The sequence below is a fragment of the Bufo gargarizans genome, chromosome 4 (assembly GCF_014858855.1).
Source record: "Bufo gargarizans isolate SCDJY-AF-19 chromosome 4, ASM1485885v1, whole genome shotgun sequence".
NCBI classification, from domain to species: Eukaryota; Metazoa; Chordata; class Amphibia; order Anura; family Bufonidae; genus Bufo; species Bufo gargarizans.
The window spans coordinates 139,346,114-139,367,358 of record NC_058083.1 but is presented as its reverse complement, the minus strand read 5'-3'; the positions used below and the strand labels follow the sequence as shown (position 1 = coordinate 139,367,358).

The following is a 21,245-nucleotide window of genomic DNA, read 5'->3' as shown; positions in this document are numbered from 1 at the left end:
CAAGTAAGAGAGAGATAAGACAAGGGAATATTATTTATGAGCGTCTCGGAGCATAATTTCTCAGCAATAGAAAGAATAAATCTCATGCAGGACCTTTTCTTTACGTAAAATTCTCTTCAGTTTTCATTTTACAACCATAAGACATAAATAGAGCTCGGTACGTGTAAACACATAAATATCTGCCGGTGTCATGCACTTTTATTATAGGTCAATAATGCCAATCCAAAACTCTTAGCCCCTTCCGGATTATCTCAACATCTGTCTGTCAGCAATTCCCTGTTCATCTATATTTAATGTGTACCTCCAGTTTTGTAGGGACTGTCAAGGATTAGAAGAAAGGGTACTGTTTATTTCTTAGAACAACTCCACCCTGCCCATGGGTTGTGTGCGGTACAGCAGCCAACCATTATTCATTTGGAGATGAATGGGGATGAATTGCAATACCAGTAATAAAATTAAAAAAACAAGGGGTTCAAATCATTGTAAAGTGCTGCAATGCTCTAAAAGAAGAGAGTGTTCATCTTTAAAAAAAACTAAATAATTACTAAAAAGATTCATATGGATTTTTTTATTAATTAGAACTGCAATAACACCGCACAACAATGATTTTGATACTAAGAGTAAAACATGTGATTTATACTAAAATGAGCGCGCTGATTCCAAATATGAACTCGGAATTTCCCTGACACGTCTAGATTTTAAGTTATACATGCAAAGCCTATTCAGTTATAATATGAATGCATTATATTGGAGATATTCCAATGGACCTGTCCGGACGCACTCAGGCTGATGTCAGCAGTAAGTATATAAGGCAAGCTGGACAGTTTTTGATAAAGTGATCTGTTATAGTGCTATCAGTTTTGAAACTTAAGATGGATAAACTCAAATGCGTTAACGATCCAGACAATTTCTGCTACATATGTGGCAAATACACTACTTATGATCAGCACAAGAATCTGACAAAGCGAGTGCGTCTTGCAGCTTGGGATGCATTTGTGCTAGTAGTGCAGAACTTCCTTGGGAACAGACGCGCTGCAGACTATGCTGAATTAGTAGACAACATGCTTACAGCATATGAACACTTGGCTGCCGAATGTCATTGAAAGTGCATTTCTTACATTCCCATCTTGACTTTTTCCCACTCAATTTGGGACATGTAAGTGACGAACATGGAGAGCAGTTCCATAAATATATTTCTACAATAGAGAACAGGTATCAAGGACATTGGAATCCCAACATGATGGGGGACTACTGCTGGTTTTTGCAACTGGAAAATGTGACCATTCACAAATGCAAAAGCAGATGCCTGAAGCACTTTTAACAGCACTGGGCCTTGCTCAAGTAAGACTTTTAAACTATAAACGAGATTTTCAAATTTTGTTATTCCCTTACATTTTCATACACAGTTCACTACGCAAACTTTGATGTAGATCAGGTAATTGTTGGAGTAAAACTTGCTTAAAATTATTCAATGCTTTCCAAGTGCTTAATTCATTTAGGCATACTTATGCATAGCAAAATTTCATGACGCGTTACAACAATTCTGACTTCGGATTTGTAATCCGCACACTTGATTTAGTATAGGACAAATCGTTTTTGCCCAGTAGCAGACGAAAAGTAGTTTTTTGTTGCGTGGTGTAATGGACACAGCCCATGGACAGTAGTGGCACTATTTCTAGGATAATAAAGCAAATCTCTTTTTCTACTCATTGAAAACCTCTTTCTGACAATAACAATGTATCAGTGAATTGGACTTAAAGGGATTGTCACATAAAATATTCTGTACTTGGGTTTGATTACTCTGTCAATTGCAGATGAGTTATTTAATAAAATGTACCTGTATAGTGCCACTTGTTGCTTGTTCTTTTTCTTATTTCTCTGCCCCCTCCCTGTGGTGGACGCACATGCTCAGTTCCACCAAGTGTATTGTAACAGAACCCCTGTCATTGCCTGGACCACAGACTGTAACCTTGTATAAACCCTCTGAATTAATTAATTTTATTTAGTTAATTGTGTCACAGACAATGCCTATTGTGTTGTTGATTGTGTCACAGGCAATGCCTATTGTGTCATTGATTGTATCACAGGCAGAGGGGGGGTTTGTGTACATTTGTTGGGAATGTCTTCATGAACAATGTGATTGGTTATTATGTTTCTATAATGTGGGATGTCCTCTTGCAGGGGGACTTCCATAAAAGCCAGTGTGGCATCAGTGTGGTCTGCTACAACCTTCATCATGTTTCGGCTGGTGTTTGGGTAACTGATCACTACTTGGGAGAATCTCAGCTAAAGCATTTCACTTCTTTTGGATTAAACTGGCGAATGGAGAACCGAACGGTGAACTATAATTACTCTGGCTCTCGGCCGTTCAGTTCAAAACCGTCGAACCCCCTAGCTACCACTTCCGGGTTCGTTACATGTATATACAGTTAGATAGGTAAAAAATTGATTATACTTAACCCTTTATGGACCACCGCCATAAATGTACAGCAGAAGCCGTTCTTTAAACATTATCATCCTCTAGCGAGCTTTTAAGCGCCAAGGGATGTTTTCTATTGCTGCAAGTGCCCGGGTCCCTCAGCATTACTTGTCAATAACTCCTTCCCTGTCTTTCTGTAAGTCAGCCCAGTGTCCTGATAATGTCAATGTCACTGCTCCTCAAATCCCATGCCTGAGCACATCACAGCTGGGCCTGAGCATGTCTGAGCATGCATGAAGGGGTGGGACCTGCCAGGGGAGCGCTGCCAGGTTAATTCACCCTTTTCTTTGAATATCATGAAATCTATTTCCTTGACACTCTTGTCAAGAAGGATCCCATAGGGACACCCTACACAGACCTTTACCCCAAACCTACTGATAGGAAGGGCCTAATACTGTACTCCAGCTGTCATCCTATTTCCCCAAAACACTCACTTCCCACTTCATAATTCCAGCGTGTGACCCCATTGTGCCTAATAAAACGATCCTAAATACAATTTTCCAGTTCATGGCATCAAAATCTGAGGATAGGGGTCATCCCCCCCCCCCCTTCAAATTACTTAATGCAGAAAAACATCTCTATCAAAACCTATTTCCCAACAGAAACAGAGCCACCTCTACCGATCGTATACCATTTATCCACACCTACCACCCGACTATGCCCAAAGTCCAATAAGTTGTCAGAAAATACTGGCCTTTACTGCAAAAAAGCATATTCCAGTATCAAGAATTCTCCAACCCAGTTATGATGTGCCTACATTTATTCCACAATATACAAGACTATTTAATCACAGCTGACATTGGTAGTCATACAAATTCATACCCCACCATTCTCTGAAAGGAAACTATATGATTTCTCAGTTTAAATTCTAAGTCACTGAAACCACACCTGGCATTCGAAGAGGGGGCATCCATCTGCTACAACTTAAAAAAAAAGGAATCATTTGGATCCATCTATACACTTCAAACCTTGTCCCCCAAGGGACACAATCGGGAATTTGATTTACTGTGCTAATGTTATTGTACATTATTTGCATAAGTTATGATTATATGTATATCCCATTACTAAGCTTCTTTTTCTTTTTTGTTCTTCAGACAGGCTAGCAATGAGGTCTTCCTGGTTTCCCTAGGTCTTTTCTTGTAAGTCTACAGGTTTGGTACCAGGTCTTTCCTTCCTTCCTTACCCCTTTATTCTTCCCTCTCCCCCTTCCATTTCGCCTCCCTCTTCTTCCCCCCTCATCTTTTCCATTTATTTCTCCTCCCCCTCTTTCTGTTATTTTTCCCTACTTTCCCCCTTCCCGCTTTTTTCCCCACCCTTTGCCTTTGCTTCCTCTACATTACTACTCTCTTTTTTCACTTTTCCTTCTTTTTCCATACCTTTTAAATTTTTTTCTTCTCTTTACTTTCTTTACCTATGACACATATTCATTCCTTTTTTTCCCCAGATTTTGGTCTGCCACTGCATTTATATCCATATTTGGTCTTCCTTTCTGCCTCCCTCTTTCCCCATCTTCTTCTTCTCATGGCCACTCTTTTTCTCTCATACTCCTTCTTTTCTTCTGCTATTCTTTGCCCTCTGTTATACTACACTTTATTCAATCTCATTCATTTACATACATACATTGCCCTCTATTCTCTACGTCCTCCTCTCTCCATGCCCACCACTTTTCCCTCCCACAGTGAACTTTGTCAAGCTGTTCTCTGTTATTTACCAGACACCTGGTGGGCCATGAACCGTACAGGTCTCCATTATTAGCACTGGGAACACCTACCTTCGGGTAATTCCCCATTCCTCCTCTCTTTACATTTCCTACATTTATGCTTTACCGTCCACCTTCTTCTCTAGCCACATACCCACTCGTATTTCCTTTACAGCCCTGTTTCTTGCAAACATTAATGTAGCCACCTAATTCATTGTTCATCATCCAGGATGCCACATGTGTAAGCAGATATTGTTTACAGCTCAGACGATTCCACACTGGGTGTGTAATCGTTATGCCACTCATGTCAGGTTAATTAATGTGCACAAACTACAAAGGGTGTGGATTCGAAATGTGTTTGCTTCAAGTGTTCTCCTATTGGTCAAACTAAGCAGGGGGAAATTCCTGAAATCCTCTTGGTTGTTTTCTCTTATTTCTTGTATCAGCCCCACATGAGACAAGCTGTCTCTTATCTGGAGTCACTTGTTAGACCAAATCTTCCACCTTCTTTTTCATTGATTTTCCTCAATCGCTATTTCTACAGCTTAATCCAATATTTTCTTGGCAAGGTAACGTTTTGCCCACAACCTCATCTTGCAACCTTGTGGTCTCAACTAAAGTCTCAAATGTTTTGTTGTTTAATACCATTTATTGTGATTTAATGTCATGTACACCAAGTATAGTTCTTGTATGGGTCCTACAGGGTTAACTAACCCTGATACAGCCCCTAGAGGAGGCTTAGGTGTGGACTGTTGAGCTCCACTCCCAGCTCAGTTTAGAGAGAACCATCTATAGATTGCAGTATGCCAGGAAAGGAGAAAGGAAGGGGAGTTCCAGTATTTGTAACTGCCGAGCAAACAGAGACAGTAAGGTACATTGCTGCCTTAAAGCTTATAGACCATACTGCTGTGAGTGGAAAATTTCTAAGACACCATCCACACTGTCCATTCATATCTCAAACCCTGGAAATTTGAAAAAAAGAGTATCCAGCTCAATTCAGGTGAAATTAAGAATGACCTTTATTCCAGCGTTAAAATCCGTAATGCAAGTATAAATCTACATGTTTCAGACCTCTTAGATACAGTCATGTGAAAAAATTAGGACACCCTTTGAAAGCATGTGGTTTTTTGTAACATTTTTAATAAAAGGTTATTTCATCTCCGTTTCAACAATACAGAGAGATTAAAGTAATCCGACTAAACAAAGAAAACTGAAGAAAAAACTTTTCAAGATCTTCTGTAAATGTCATTCTACAAAAATGCCTATTCTAACTGAGGAAAAAGATAGGACACCCTTGCCCCTAATAGCGAGTGTTACCTCCTTTGGCTGAAATAACTGCAGTGAGACGGTTCTTGTAGCCATCTACCAGTCTTCGACATCGGTCTGAGGAAATTTTACCCCACTCCTCAATGCAGAACTTTTTCAGCTGTGAGATGTTTGAGGGGTTTCTTGCACGTACAGCCCTTTTCAAGTCACCCCACAGCATCTCAATGGGATTCAAATCTGGACTTTGACTTGGCCATTCCAGGACTCTCCATTTCTTCTTTTTCAGCCAATCTTTGGTTGATTTACTAGTATGTTTTGGGTCATTGTCATGTTGCATGGTCCAGTTCCGCTTCAGCTTTAATTTTCTAACTGATGGTCTCACATGTTCTTCAAGCACCTTCTGATACACAGTAGAATTCATCGTGGATTCTATGATGGTGAGCTGACCAGGTCCTGCTGCAGCAAAGCAGCCCCAAACCATGACACTTCCACCTCCATGCTTCACAGTTGGTATGAGGTTCTTTTCTTGGAATGCTGTGTTTGGTTTACGCCAAACATGTCCTCTGCTGTTGTGTCCAAATAATTCAATTTTGGACTCATCTGTCCAAAGAACATTATTCCAGAAGTCCTGGTCTTTGTCAACTTTATCTCTGGCAAATGTCAGTCTGGCCTCGATGTTTCTCTTGGAAAGCAAAGGTTTCCTCCTTGCACACCTCCCATGCAAGTTAAACTTGTACAGTCTCTTTCTGATTGTAGAGGCATGTACTTCTACATCAACAGTAGCCAGAGCCTGCTGTAGTTCTCGAGATGACACTTTAGGGTTTTTGGAGACCTCTTTTAGCATCTTGCGGTCTGCTCTTGGGGTGAACTTGCTGGGGCGACCAGTCCTGGGCATGTTGGCAGTTGTTTTGAAAGCCCTCCACTTGTAGACTATCTTCCGGACAGTGGAATGGCTGATTTCAAAATCTTTTGAGATCTTTTTAAATCCCTTCCCAGACTCATAGGCTGCTACAATCTTTTTTCTGAAGTCCTCTGACAGCTCTTTTGCTCTCACCATGGTGCTCACTCTCACTTCAACAGTCAGGAGCACACCAAACTAAATGTCTGAGGTTTAAATAGGGCAAGCCTCATTCAACATGCAGAGTAACGATCTACTAATTATGTGCACCTGGTGTGATATACCTGTGTGAGATCTGAGCCAATTTAAGAGGGAATACATGTGAGGGTGTCCTATCTTATTCCTCAGTTAGAATAGGCATTTTTGTAGAATGACATTTACAGAAGATCTTGAAAAGACTTTTCTTCAGTTTTCTTTGTTTAGTTGGATTACTTTAATCTCTCTGTATTGTTGAAACGGAGATGAAATAACCTTTTATTAAAAATGTTACAAAAAACCACATGCTTTCAAAGGGTGTCCTAATTTTTTCACATGACTGTATATGACAAACCAGACACAAGAAATTTATTTGTTGCGATCACATGATGATAGAAAACATTTCGATCTACTGCAAATGAAAAAGAATATAAAATACAATCATATATTAATTGCAATACTTGACATGTAGTCTATCTCATCACATGTATATGGTGCTCTTTGCAATATGTGGGTTGTACTGTCAATCCGTTAAAAAAATCGGATACGTAAACACATATCCGACGTACCGCACTACAGAGACCGGAATGTCTTTGCAGCCAGCCTACATTTTGCAATAGCACATGCAGGGGATGTGTCTGGTTTAAAAGCCAAAGGCATAGAGAGGGTCTATTTGCCACCAAGAGGGGGAGATCATAGGAGGAAACTCCTTAGGCTACTTTCACACTAGCGTTCATGGGTCCGTTCGTGAGCTCCGTTTGAAGGAGCTCACGAGCGGACCCAAACGCCTCCGTCCAGCCCTGATGCAGTCTGAATGGATGCGGATCCGCTCAGACTGCATCAGTCTGGCGGCGTTCAGCCTCCGCTCCGCTCGCCTCCGCACGGACAGGCGGACAGCTGAACGCTGCTTGCAGCGTTCAGCTGTCCGCCTGGCCGTGCGGAGGCGAGCGGATCCGTTCAGACTTACAATGTAAGTCAATGGGAACGGATTCGCTTGAAGATGAGCCCATATGGCTCAATCTTCAAGCGGATCCATCCCCCATTGACTTTACATTGAAAGTCTGAACGGATCCGCTCAGGCTACTTGCGCACTTGCGCACTTGCGAAATTTTTCTAAGTTATTAATGCAGACGGATCCGTACTGAACGGAGCCTCCGTCTGCATTAATATGATCGGATCCGTTCAGAACGGATCCGATCAAGCGCAAGTGTGAAAGTAGCCTTAACAGGGAAGCCTTCTGGATATTCCAATTAGGATCACGCCAGCCCCAGGGACTTAATAAGCGCCACCATCTCATTTTACAATACTAACTGTATGCTATACATATATATATATTTCTTCATATGTCCCTATGTTGATTATTTATAAACACTGAGTCCCATTTATCACTATTGTTTTAGTGTTAGAATTTATATCTCAACCTCTTTCCATTGTCTTTCATGTTTTGGCTTGTAGGTTTTTTTAACCTAATTAAATTGCATGGAACCACCTCCCTATGTCTCCTCCTCCCAGGTGATAGCTATCAACCTGGGGTTAGTCTCGGATATATAGGGAGCTGCTTCCATTTCATATTCATGCTTGTCATGAGGAAGGACCCATATATCTAAGAGGTCTGAAACATGTAGATTTATAATTGCATTACGGATTTTAACACTGGAATAAAGGTCATTCTTAATTTCACCTGAATTGAGCTGGATACTCTTTTTTCAAATTTCTGGACTTTACCGCATCCAGGTGCGGCATTCGTGCACAAGGGGTGTTCACAACCAACGCAGGTGAGAGCTGCCTTACTACATTATCCATATCTCAAACCCTGTATGCCACAGTAGTGTATTACAACTATCCTACCAAAAGTATTGTGCTAGCCTCGGATTGTGCAGAGAAAAAGAGTAGGAGTACATTGAATGTAAACTTGGTCTATACCCATACAAAACCATCTGGGGAGATTTGCAATATACTGTATATTGTTGGATCTGTGTTCAGAGACTATTGGAAGTATTATAACCCTCCACTGCACCAACATCCCTGCCTAACACCCACATCAACAACTTTAACACCAAGGACACCCCCATCAATCAGAAGCCCCAGCATCAGGGTGGCACTAAGGGAAAAAAGTGTGTGCCCTCCTTTCACTGCCCTGTCCCTAGGGAGCAATGGTGTTAGAAGAGCCAATGTAATAGACTTATGCATCTAGAGCACTACCACTCCCATCCGCCTCCTCAGGGGCTTGTGGCACATACAGGAGAGAAGACAGTCTTTGGTCGTAAAGACGGTGAAACAATTGGTCTTTACACAACTTTTTAACACACTCTTTTCACACCTTCAAGGGTATAACACAATCCCTTTTTTTCCCAAATTCCACCCACATCCACACAGTCAGTTATTTTTTAATGTAAATGCAACTGCTTGCTTGACAAACAATCTATTACACAATCATACTCACTAATTTTTACACAATACTCTGCTCATCTAAATGGTAGTTGTTTGAACGTTAACAACTCGAATAACAACTCATTCATCGCTGGGTCGAATAAATTATCTACTGGTGTAAAGTGGCCTTTAGATCAGTTACTCATGAAGCTCCTTTTTATCTTATAGGTTGATCAATAGGTTGTGGTCCTTTGAATTATTAGAATATTTGCATTATTAGCATATCTCTTCATTACCTCAGCTTTTACTTTAGTTTGTCATTATTTTCATTATCTTGATTCTTGCTATTAGACCTGCAAATCTTACTTGTGTCCCCCATAAAGTTAAGTAAAGGGCCCTTTACACTGCCTGATGTTTGGGCAGATTATCGCTAACTAACCATTGTTGCAGAAGTTTCCGTGATCATTTCCATTCAATTGAATGGGGCTTTCAGAAATCCATGTGCTTGCTACCCCATTCAAAAGAATGAAACTTATTTTCAGTCGTGGAAATTTCTGCAACAAAATCTGCAGTGTGTGAGTGCACCCTTGAGAAGAAACACTCGTTCATTGGTTAATAGGATCTTTGGTACGGACACCTAAATCATTGTTTGCTAACAGCATATTGTGCTGTGTAGTCACACTCTTCTGCCGGCAAACAATGATTGTATATGGGGGACAAGAAATGGCATTACTGATCGCTCCTTCCCATACTGTGGAGGAGATCACAGCATGTGCAGATTTCTCCTCCACCAACGACTAAGTGATTGTTAAGAACTATCGCCAGGATAGGTCATCAATATCTGATTAGCGTGGGTCCGACAACGGGCAACCCCGCCAATCAGCTGTTTGATGAGGGCGAGCGCCGCTTACTCTTCATTACACTGCACTTCATCTCGCAAGTAAAGAGCAAGGACTTGTAATTACACTACGTCTCCGCTCCACTGGTGACAAAACGTAGTGTAATGACCAAGTAGCGACACTTGCATGGAGCGCCACCTCCTCCTCTCACAGCTGATAAGAAGAGGTGCTGGGTGTCGTACCCCTGACAATCCTGAAGATAGGTCATCAATATTAATAGCTAGAAAACCCCTTTAACGCTGTTGGATCAAACTGCACATGGTTTGTTCGTAGTCTGTATACTCAAAATTGTTGAACAGTTTAATTAAGACTATTTATATTTTAATAAATTGCTTTCAAAACTGCATATGACATGCAATTTTTACTATTAAATAATTGTGGATGTTGCTTCATAAATTCTCCGGAACAAATGCTGTGGCATAAAATGGATTAGGTTCACTAAAGAGCAGACATCTTTTAAAATGAGCAGAAGCATTACATAAATACATGTATATTAGATTTTACAAACAGTTCCACGTTCTGGACACAAAATCCCACAGCCTGTCACACATTGCAGGATCTACTCCAGCCTTATGGTCGGAGATGTCCCATACTATTTATCATTTCTTTCTTCCTCCTCTTTTACATAATATTAAAATACAGTTTGAAGTTGCTGGGGATTTTGTATTATCACAGTTCTTCTAATGAATAGATTAATGTCTGTATACAATGACAAGTTATCCTTTCTGAGAATTAGATGATGTTATCTAATGAATCTACAGTATTCAAGTGCAAGAGAATGAAGTTTACCTGTAGGCATCTGGGCTTAGGTGAATTTTATTAGGAACACCATGACTTTCCATCCTAGAAGCTGTGTTCACAGTATCTCCAAACAAACAATAGCGAGGCATCTTCTCTCCTACAACTCCAGCTAACACTGGGCCAGTATGTAATCCTACTCGGATCTATAGGGTAAATGGAACACATTAATGTCTTTAAAGAGAAATTATTCTAGATCATCACTTCCATGTCATAGCCTTGGCTTCTACTGGTTAGGGATAACTTGCCTTCAACTGCTGTATTCAAGATGGAAATTATATTGAAAAGCCTTCAGAAACAAAGATGGGTTACTTCGAGGAGAGGATTCAAAGATTTGAGAAAATGGGTTTCTACTTGAACCTACAGTAGCATATATATAATCAGACACAACCGGTTGTCCGCCAATTTCCCTCCATGAATGCATGCAGTGTTTTTTTTTCAACAGAACGCCAGCATTCTTGCTGGACACCCAACAGATCCCAGATAATTCGTCTGCCATGAGAAAAGATTAGCATTCTTTTCTGTTTTGGAAGAAAAGCGAATTTGAATATCTTTCCCAGAAAGCCAAAGTTATGCAAATTAGCTTGCCTGTCAAAAAAGAAAAGAAGGGATATCCTATCTAATGCCAGAAGAATTAAGATATGCGAAGTCGCGAAATATTCTTCCTAGAAACCAAGAGTAGTGTCACCTGGAATACAATACTCATGCATATTTTTGAGTCTCCCTAACGATAAAGAGTATCCTAAAGACTAGTACCCCAGAAGGCAAGTCAATTAAATAAGGAAAATTTTTCTTGAGACATTCTGGTTCTCTTGTCCTTTTAGACAGACTAGGTTGAAGGCCTGAGGAAGCGCGTTGACGAGAAACGGCCGCCGACGGTGCCTGTGTGGCGCTCTGCACCCCTGCTACCATTGCATAATATTTTGAATGAAAATAAAGACCATTTGGATGACTATGGTGAGTGCCATCATCATTACATCATGCTAGACTCTCTCCTCGTCACCCAATTTTTTAAGACATTCAGTGAATCTACAACGAAACGAATCTTGAAAGGTTCACTCCTCTCTAGTTACTACACATAGGCATGTCTGCTGCTAAATGATGCAGGAGCAGACAAATGAATTTGTGTCAGTATTATCTGGGAATAGTGTGATAGTAATCTGTTCTTTTGGAAACAGATGAGTAAGCAGCAATCAGCTGAGCATCTGTTTATAGTAGCCTGTATTCCATAAAATTTACTTTTTCTGCTTCTGCTAAAGTTCTAGCATGAAAACTTACCTGAATAGGATTTGCTGTGACTGGATTCTTCACTTCTTTCGCCATAAGTATCATTCCCAAAGCAAAGTTGGCAACTCTTTCTGCATGTGTAGAAACAGGAACAGGTACTCCACCCACAACCATGTATGCATCGCCTATAGTCTCAACCTTTAACATGAAGGGAATTACAAAATACAGAATTTATTTAAAACTTGCAAAGGGAAAGTAACCGAGGGAGAAGTAAAACTATGATAAACATAAGCATGGTGCACTGTCACCTGCTTCTCTGGGTTCAAACAGGCACATTGCATATTGTGTATGTCCCCTGTGTACAGCCAAAACAGCTGTGACCTGTCATCTGGCATCAAGACATTAACAGCAGATCCTTTAAATTCTGCAAGTTACAAAGTGCGGCCTCCATGTATAGGACTTGTTTTCCATAACATCACAAAATGCTTAATTGGATTGTGAACTAGAAAATTTGGAAGCTAAGTCAACAATTGAACCTACTTTCATGTTCTTCAGTCTATTCCTATATAACTACTGCCATTAGGGAATACTATGCCATCCACATAAATGCTATCACCCTGGCTTCCCATCTTCCAATAGTACACCCCTCTTCCCCAGCTAAGCGACATATATGCATCCAGCCATCCATCCACAGGATGTAAAGGAAAGAAAACATGATCTGACCAATCTACCTTCATCTATTGCTCTATGGTCCAGTGTTGATGCTCACATGCCCATTGTAGGTGCTTTTGGCAGTGAACAAGGGACATCTTATATTCTCTTACTGGGCTACGGCTACACAGTCCCTTGGCCAACAAACTGCAGTGTAATGTTTTCTGACACCTTTCTATCATGTCAAGCTTGACCTTTTTTAACTTCTTTGAGACCAGATGGGCTAGCCTTCATTTTGTCAACACATCAGTAAGCCTTGGACACCCATGATCCTGTTGGCTCACCAGTTGTTTTGTCTTGATACATAATAAGTATTATACTTAATACCATTACTTGATTGAGACTGCACTTTAAATGCAGACTGCCTATTTGGATATACAATTTAACATTCAAGCTTGCTAAATATAATGCATATTTAATTGAAACAACTACCTTATAGACATCATGCACGGTGGTTAATCTGTCAAATCGGAGATACATAGAATTCAACATGGTCACGATCTGAATAGGTTCACATTGAGAACAAATGTTGGTGAATGTGACCACATCACTAAATAGTATTGTACATTCTTTGAATTCACCTGAAAAACAGAAAGTTGGAAGCTGATATTACATGGGAAGGTCTACAGATGAATCCTCTCTGTATGACTATATTAAATACTACAAACATAATTAGTTTCCAGCGCTGGTATTACATAACCACCATACCACATAACCATGGCATCCAACACCTACTAACAGCTAGGTCAGAATGGCCTAGATGGTGGACAATCCGCCTGAGACATAACTGCATGCTGAGTTTTGTAGCAATGCAAAATCTGGTGCTTTAAATTTTTTTTATATTATTGAGTGTAGATGATAGATAGATAGATAGATAGATAGATAATACACCTGTAAATAAAAGATGCACTATTATATAGAAACTCACCTGCTTCTACCTGCTTGCCTTCCTTCAGCTGGTTGGCCACATGTTTTGGGAGCATGGCATACAATAAAGCTTCTGTCTTTTTTTTCTCTTCTTCTAAATGTTTTGACAATATTCTCAGTTCTTCCTTTTTCCTCTCAAGCTGGTTAGATAGTTCCATCTCTGCTAATCTTTGCTGGTTCAAAAGAATAAGGTCCCGTGTGACATCATGCGGCGCTATGTCAGAGATGTGCATCTGTCTCTCTTCCAACTCATGCAAGTTGCGCAACAGAGGAGAGCACAAATATAACATGCATTCAAAAGATTCCATCCATATCATCTGACCTAAAGGCAAAACATAATTCTCTGCTGCATCATACTGTATATATTGACCACTTCCATAATGATTATGCAGATAACTCAAAGTTGCAAACTGCCACATAGTCCTCTCATCGGTGCATGATAGGAGCAGGTAGTTGATCAAGTTCACCATGACGCTTACAACATTTAACTTTATGTCAAAGGCTACAAGGACAGTGCTGGAGCCTGAAGAGGTAAGAAACCACCGGCATTTCAGGTGTTACACAATTAACCGTAGAGAGGCAGTAAAGTTAATTGTTTACTCCCTTATCACTAGTGCTATGTCATTTACCTATTCACTACCACAAACCACCAGGCTTATTATCATTAACACCTCCAATATTCTAGATAACCAAAATTATTAACATTTATACAGTACTTTTACTACACTACCTTTACACCCTCATTACTCTAGACCACCAAGGGTTTCACTACTAACCCTTTCATCACCCTAGACCACCAGGGAAGAGATATATTGACAATTAAACCAGCCTAGACCATCTGAAATACTACAAAGAAACATATTATAACTCATGTAGAATGTGATGTAAACTACCCACCAGGGATAAATATATTAACTGCTTAGTAAACCTGAACTAGCAGGGATATCATAATTAACATATATGCCACTCTAGACAGCCTGGAATATTAATGTCACACTCTAGTGTGGGAGGGAACCCCCACACCAAACATAGGAGGAACAGGGAAAAGGAAATAAGTCCTGAAAACTAGGGAAGAAAGATGGACACCTCCTAGTGAAAACCCTCATCAAAGCCCTGACTGACTACCAGTATGAACAGACCCCAGAGGTAGGTGAGCTCATACACAGGAATACCTAAAGTCCTATCTAACCCTAAAGGACCCTGGTACTAATGACAGGAACGAGACATCCTGTTCCTCCAAAAGTAAGGATGAACTGGAGTCTCCCTAAGGCCTACTACAAAACAACAAAGAAATGCAACACACTGAAAAGCCAAAATACAAATGGAAAGGTAACACTTAACTTCCAAGAAGCTATGGCAGCACCAGGAACTTAGCTGAGATCCAAACACCAGCTATCCGCAGGTCCAACTGAAGCTATAAACCGCACAGCATTGTGGGAGAGACAACTATAAATAGGGAAAGTTAAATGACCACAATAGCAGCACCTGGAGGTTAAGGGTGTGGCCAGTACCAGAAACAACACAGGCGCCTATTGATCCACAAGGTAAACATGTCAAACCAAACCACGTGTTGCCAGTCTCAAAGATCTCCTGCCACTCACTGTCGCAGGAACGTCCGTATGTCTCGGTACGTCTGTGACAATTAACCCCCAAACTAAGCAATTTTAGTTTAGCAATTTCATGTACTGTGGTGGCACAGTGTATTTGTCAAATTTCTTAAGAAATTCAACTTGTACCCAATAGTCAAATAGCAGTCTAACATCCAATTTCTGTTTCAAGTGTATGATATGACCTGTCAACACACATCCTCTGACCACATTTATTAACATGCTAATTAATTAGAATTTTTTTTGAATAATTATATTATCTAAGGAAGTTTTTTTTTTTGTATGTATTACCTATCCAAGGGATAGCACAGGATAGATGATAAATGTATGATTGGGGGCATTAATGCTTGTATGTACCCTTTCCCCTCGATCATCATATGGCCACAGTGATGAGGAGTTTGAATTTAGCAGCGATGGAGCATGAGCACTGTCACTCCCTTCAAAGTCAATGGGCTCAAAAATGACTTTTCTGGGAAAACCCTTTTAAAGCACATTTGCTGCAAGAATGGAATCTGTGATGTGAACACAGCCTTAGCTGTTATTATAGCAAAACAATGGTCACAATAAACTACTGTCTAAACAAGTTAGGTTATAAGTGTTAAAAAAAAAAACTTAAGTAAATACTTTTATTACTTGCATCATCTTCCCTTTTGTAATTAATATAAATTACATGCATTTTCTCGTGCATACTTTTTAATAAATGACAATACATGTAGATATTTGGAATCAACAAGTTTTTAAAGAACGTACCTCTTAATTCCAGCATTGGACGCTCCTTCCAAGATTCAGGCATCATTTCTCTCTTTGTCCTAAATACAAACTGACTATTAATGAACTTTCTGACATTAGAGATAGTCAGGGTAACTTCTGGGTGCACTGTGCTGAAATACTGATCTAGACGAATCCCCATAGTCTGCAGACCAGGAACAATCCTTTGTATGCTCACACCAGCCTGCTTCACCCTCAGCTGAAAATGTGAATAAATAGTCATAATGTAGCATAATGCAACCACATATCATCATATATGTCTAGTACATTGCTCCTTTCAACATGAAATGTCACTCACATTACATATGTTATAAAATTAGTGGTCATTATGAGCACATTTTAATGTTTTGTTACTCCATCTTTTGCCCGTCCTCATACATTATGTCTATTATGTTACCGTGGGTTGAGAGGCTGAGGTCTGACATAGTCCCTATTTGAATTTTTTTACTTCTGTAATACTCACTTAAACATCTGGTAGTAAAGTAGAAAAAATGATGGAATACAAATATGCTGCAGGTACACACTCAGAGCCGATACCTTGTAAAGCAAGTGCAGTCAACATACTAGATCTAGGGCAGCCTAGGATGGAGTCATGTCCATTCTATTATTTACTCAATGGTACAAACTTATTGAGCTGTTTGGCTACTATATGCCATTAAAGAACACAGTAGACTCATATGTCTGTTGTATTCATGAGGTGGGAGCTCCCCCTCGGCTTGGGGACATGTCACTTCTGAGTCCAGTCATTGGCGACAGCAGTGCACATGACCCCTGTCCATTGGCGACAACAGTGCACATGAACCCTGTCCATACCCCAGCAGAAGTAGAAAAGCTGGGGACAAGAAGATAATTGAATGGAGCCAGGTCGCAGGAACAGGTAAGTATGATTCTTTCATTAAGTACCACGTGCTAGGAGGAGACCTAATCCTTTAAAGCCTTTGCTGAGGAGAAGGGATATTTCCAGATTCCCGTCTATAATGCACACATTAGGCCTGTTTCACACAAGTATATTGATAGTGATGGGTTGTCTTCTAGGCAGCAAACTGAACATCACAAGACAATCACTTGGGAAAATGTATGCAATGCAGATCAAATACTGATGACATAACGAGGCAAAACAGATCAAGTACTGATGATGCAATGTAACGATGCAATACAGATGAAATATTGGTCACCTACTGAATGCATCCATAATGTAACCACTCTACATATACTCCAATGCGTGCTTTCCAACAGCAAAATAGGTGAAGTAGATCCATCAAATGGTTGGGTTTAATGAGAGATAATAATCCTAATTTATATGTGCTCATATATTTTGATTGTATATTTTTGTAATTAAAAAAGAAGCCTCATTTCTAAAAATACACATTTATACTCATACATATTTTATACATCTGTGTGAATAGTCCTTTAGAGTAACTTTAGCTAAATATTAGGGCTCCTTAATATGTTTTTTATAATCCATGTTTGATTCCGTATTGTAACCATTTTTGTTATAAATTTTCTGTTTTTCATCCGTATTTGTTGCTTTTTTTATTTATTTTTTAGAAAACATTAGCTATTTTTTTCTTTTGTAATGTTGCTGAAATGCAGATGGTAAAAAAACTGAACAAATAAGCACATGGGAACTATGCTAATCTGGATCATACATTTTTCTTACAACATGGGATTACAAAGACCAATCAGACCAATCTCACAGATGATGAAATTGATCTGCGTTGGCCGTTCAGACAGAGACGTTTTGTTAGAACTACAGATGAGTGAATTGATTTGTATGAAAAAATTCATCTCATCAAGCAGAGTTCTACACCTGCGAGCGTGTGTTCCTGAAGCTTTGAACACCCCACTTGACAGGGCAGACATCTTGGCCAGCCCTGACAATCTCACGCCTGTTAATCAAGCAGCAGGGGGAGTATCCGCAGCTTTGAGGACACCCCTTGCAGGTATAGAACTTTGTTTGATGGGACATATTGATTTGTGTAAATCAATATGCTTATCTCTAGTTAGACCTAATGCAATCTTTCTCGTCTGTTAAAACATCCTAAACTAAAAACTTCCTATGGATTATAATGGAGTTTTAATTTTAAAATAAGTGCTTTTTTTACCAAATTAAAAACACATAAAAGGTGTCTGTCTGATGGGATAAGAACCCCTTCCTAAGAATATGGAAAAATAAATGTGGGCACTATGGCTAGCATTATGGAGCACTTTGGCTGTGACCTTATGGTTGTGTCCACCTTGGCTGGTGTTAAATGGACATTATGGCGGATGCACCAAGGCTGGCCAACAGCTATTACTTCCAACCACCCAATACACATGCACACTTATCTTCATCAAGGGTTCATGTGTTCTAAGTAGATGAGGGGAGTAAGCCACTGTCAGACACCCCTTGTGTATAATAGTTTTGGTTGTTTACAAGACCGCAAAACTAGACTTGACCTATAGCAGTTGCTTTCCAAAGTACTAAGAGTATCTATTGGTACCCAGATACCCAAAGGACTTCCAGTAAGATTGAATTGCACAAAAAACACACAGTTGTAAGACACATATATGAAGCATGAATGAGAATAATGTACTGAAATAAACTCACCGACGACAGAAACCAAATCATTGATGGAAGAGATGAGAGTCCGGAGTGGAGTGGAAGGAAGATGGTATGGCAATCAGTTTGAGAGCTGATGAATGACGTGAAGAGAATTAAACTATAATGAACTGAATCTGCTCTGAATACAACCCAGCAATTCAAATCGATTTAGCAACAGACAAACTTCAACGCACATCAATCAAAGACCGTAGTACTACAGATCCCAGGTGGAGACGAGCGAATCGAGTCTAAACAAACTGGATTTGTCATGAATACAAATATTCTTCTACCAAATGAATCAGATGTTTCTGACGAATTGCACAAAACTGCACTCTCCATTTTACTTTTACAGGGAAACAGGGAGGTGAGGATGAAGAAGGAGGATCACGTGACTCTGGGAGGGGCCCTAGCTGGTTAAGCTGTGTGCTATGCGTGAAGCACACACGCCATAGTGAGCTCAACCAGTGATGTGAGAGGAAGTGTCTGCCATTTCCCTGACAAACGCCAATTACAGACACACGCCAGTCAGATTACAGTGAGGGCGGCTGCTGGAAAGCTGTTCATATAGTGCACTGAAAGCACAAAAATCCGGCAGTTCCTGCACAAAGATAAGTTTTCTTTCGGGGCATGAGCAGTCAGCCTTTTTTCAAAAACTTCAAGCTTCTACAGTTCATAAGTGTTTTATAGGTATATTCCCAGTACCTCCTGAAGCATATATTTTAATGAATACGCTGCGCAATTGTGCTCCTTTCTTTCTAAAAATGAGTTGCCATTTTGTTACCATTTATAATTGCACAGTTCAGCACTTTTCAGCGTGTCAATGCCAGTGTGTTCATACAAGGGAACGTTTAAGGCCTCATGCACACGGGCGCTGTTTTGGTCTGCATCCGAGCTGCAGTTTTGCTGAAAAAAGACATTTGTCCATCCAGTTCGGCCTGTCATCCTACAAGTTGATCCAGAGGAAGGCAAAAAAAAAACAAACTGTGAGGTAGAAGCCAATTTTCCCCACTTTAGGGGAAGAAAAAATTCCTTCCCGACTCCAATCAGGCAATCAGAATAACTCCCTGGATCAACGACCCCTCTCTAGTAGCTATAGCCTGTAATATTATTACCCTCCAGAAATACATCCAGGCCCCTCTTGAATTCCTTTATTGTACTCACTATCACCACCTCCTCAGGCAGAGAGTTTCATAGTCTCACTGCTCTTACCGTAAAGAATCCTCTTCTTTCCTCCAGACGCAGAGGATGTCCCCTCGTCACAGTCCTGGGGATAAATAGACGATGGGATAGATCTCTGTGCTGTCCGCATCCGTTGCTCCGTTCCGTGGTCAGCCCAAAAAAATAACCTGTCCTATTCTTGTCTGCGCTTTGCGGACAAGAATAGGCAGTTATATTAATGGCTGTCTGTGCTGTTCCGCAAATTGCGGAACACACACGGACGCCATCCATGTTTTGACAATCCACAATTTGCGGACCGCAAAACACACAACGGTCTTGTGCATGTAGCCTAATTTTGATTTTGTTAATTACCAAAAAAACTGTTGGAATTTTGTTACTGCTTATAAATGCGTAGTTGAGTACATTTTAATGCGTCAATATACCAGTGTAAATTCTACACATTTTAGTGCATCAGTATACCAGTTTCCCTCAGCATATTTAGTTAGAGAATATACCAATGTAAATTCAGCAAATTTTAGTGCATCAATATGCTAGTGTAAATTCAACATATTTTAGTGCATTAATAAACCAGCGTAAATTCAGTGTATTTTAGTACGTCAATACCAGGGTTAACCATTATAGGACCAGGCGATTTTTCGTTTTTGATTTTAATTCCCCGCCTTCTTTTACATTTTTCTGTTAGCCTTATGAGGGCTTATTTTTTGTGGGACAAATTGTACCTTCTAATTTACGGTTGCATACAATGTAGTGGTAAGCGGGGAAAAAAAATCCAAATGGGGTGGAATTGGAAAAGAAACGCAATTCTGCCACAGTTTTTTGCCTGAGTTGATTCCCTCCAAAAAATTGCAATTTGGCTACCCTTTAATAATCAGTGTACCAAAGCTGTGACCTGTCATTATTTAAATGGGCATCATAATAAAATGTCTGGTAAATAACAGTGGAACAGTGGAAAAGGAAAGATCCATGACTTGCCATTCACGAGAATGAGGGTGGCTGTAGTAGTGCAAAAAGCAGTAGATGCACAGTGGGTACCACACGTCACGCCAGTAGTAGTAGAAGCAGCCGTCCACAGTTTTCCAGTAGGCGTCAGATTTTTATTGAGAACAAACAGGAAGACTTTGCGGACTGGATGGCTCACCACTGAATGACGAGGAGAGTGAAATCTATGATGATGATTGTGTGTTGGTCAGGACCTTGGAGCCAGATCAGGGTGCTGGGGTGGAGGTGACTTAAAAGGATTAGTGTGGTAGGCCTGATGGTGATAAAGAGCAAAGGCAATGTATAGCTAAAACTTCCCCCCCAAAAAACTGGCAGGGGCAGATCGTGGTCAGAAATTCAGAAATTGAAAGCTCAAGCTGTGCAAAACCTAGCCAAGCTCGGCTGCTAGCCCTGTGCGAGTATCTCCTGTATGGCAGTTTTTTTCCACAGGGCTGGCACACAAATCCACTACACTATAAAAAGAAGCTGTGGGCGTTCAAACACAAACATAGGTACCATGGCTCTATTGCAGCGCATGAGGTGGCATCACCAAAATGTAGAACTGGCCAGCATTTGGAACATCATGAGACATCCACAACTGAATGTGTGGCCATGAGAAAACTATTTGCGACCAGCAACTTGTATTGAAGCTGAACTCCA

At 40.3% G+C, this 21,245-nt stretch overlaps 1 protein-coding gene across 1 annotated transcript in view; it reads right to left on the bottom strand.

Moving 5' to 3' along the window:
* LOC122935274 (guanylate cyclase soluble subunit beta-2-like) overlaps positions 1 to 21,245 on the bottom strand; it is a 73,777-nt gene that overhangs the window by 16,558 nt on the left and 35,974 nt on the right. Inside the window, exons 9-13 of the mRNA XM_044291034.1 lie at positions 15,827 to 16,043; positions 13,471 to 13,791; positions 12,975 to 13,123; positions 11,883 to 12,029; positions 10,596 to 10,750 (exon numbers count right to left, since the gene is read on the bottom strand). Coding sequence (XP_044146969.1) covers positions 10,596 to 10,750; positions 11,883 to 12,029; positions 12,975 to 13,123; positions 13,471 to 13,791; positions 15,827 to 16,043 — 989 coding nt within the window. The remainder of the gene's footprint in view (positions 1 to 10,595; positions 10,751 to 11,882; positions 12,030 to 12,974; positions 13,124 to 13,470; positions 13,792 to 15,826; positions 16,044 to 21,245) is intronic.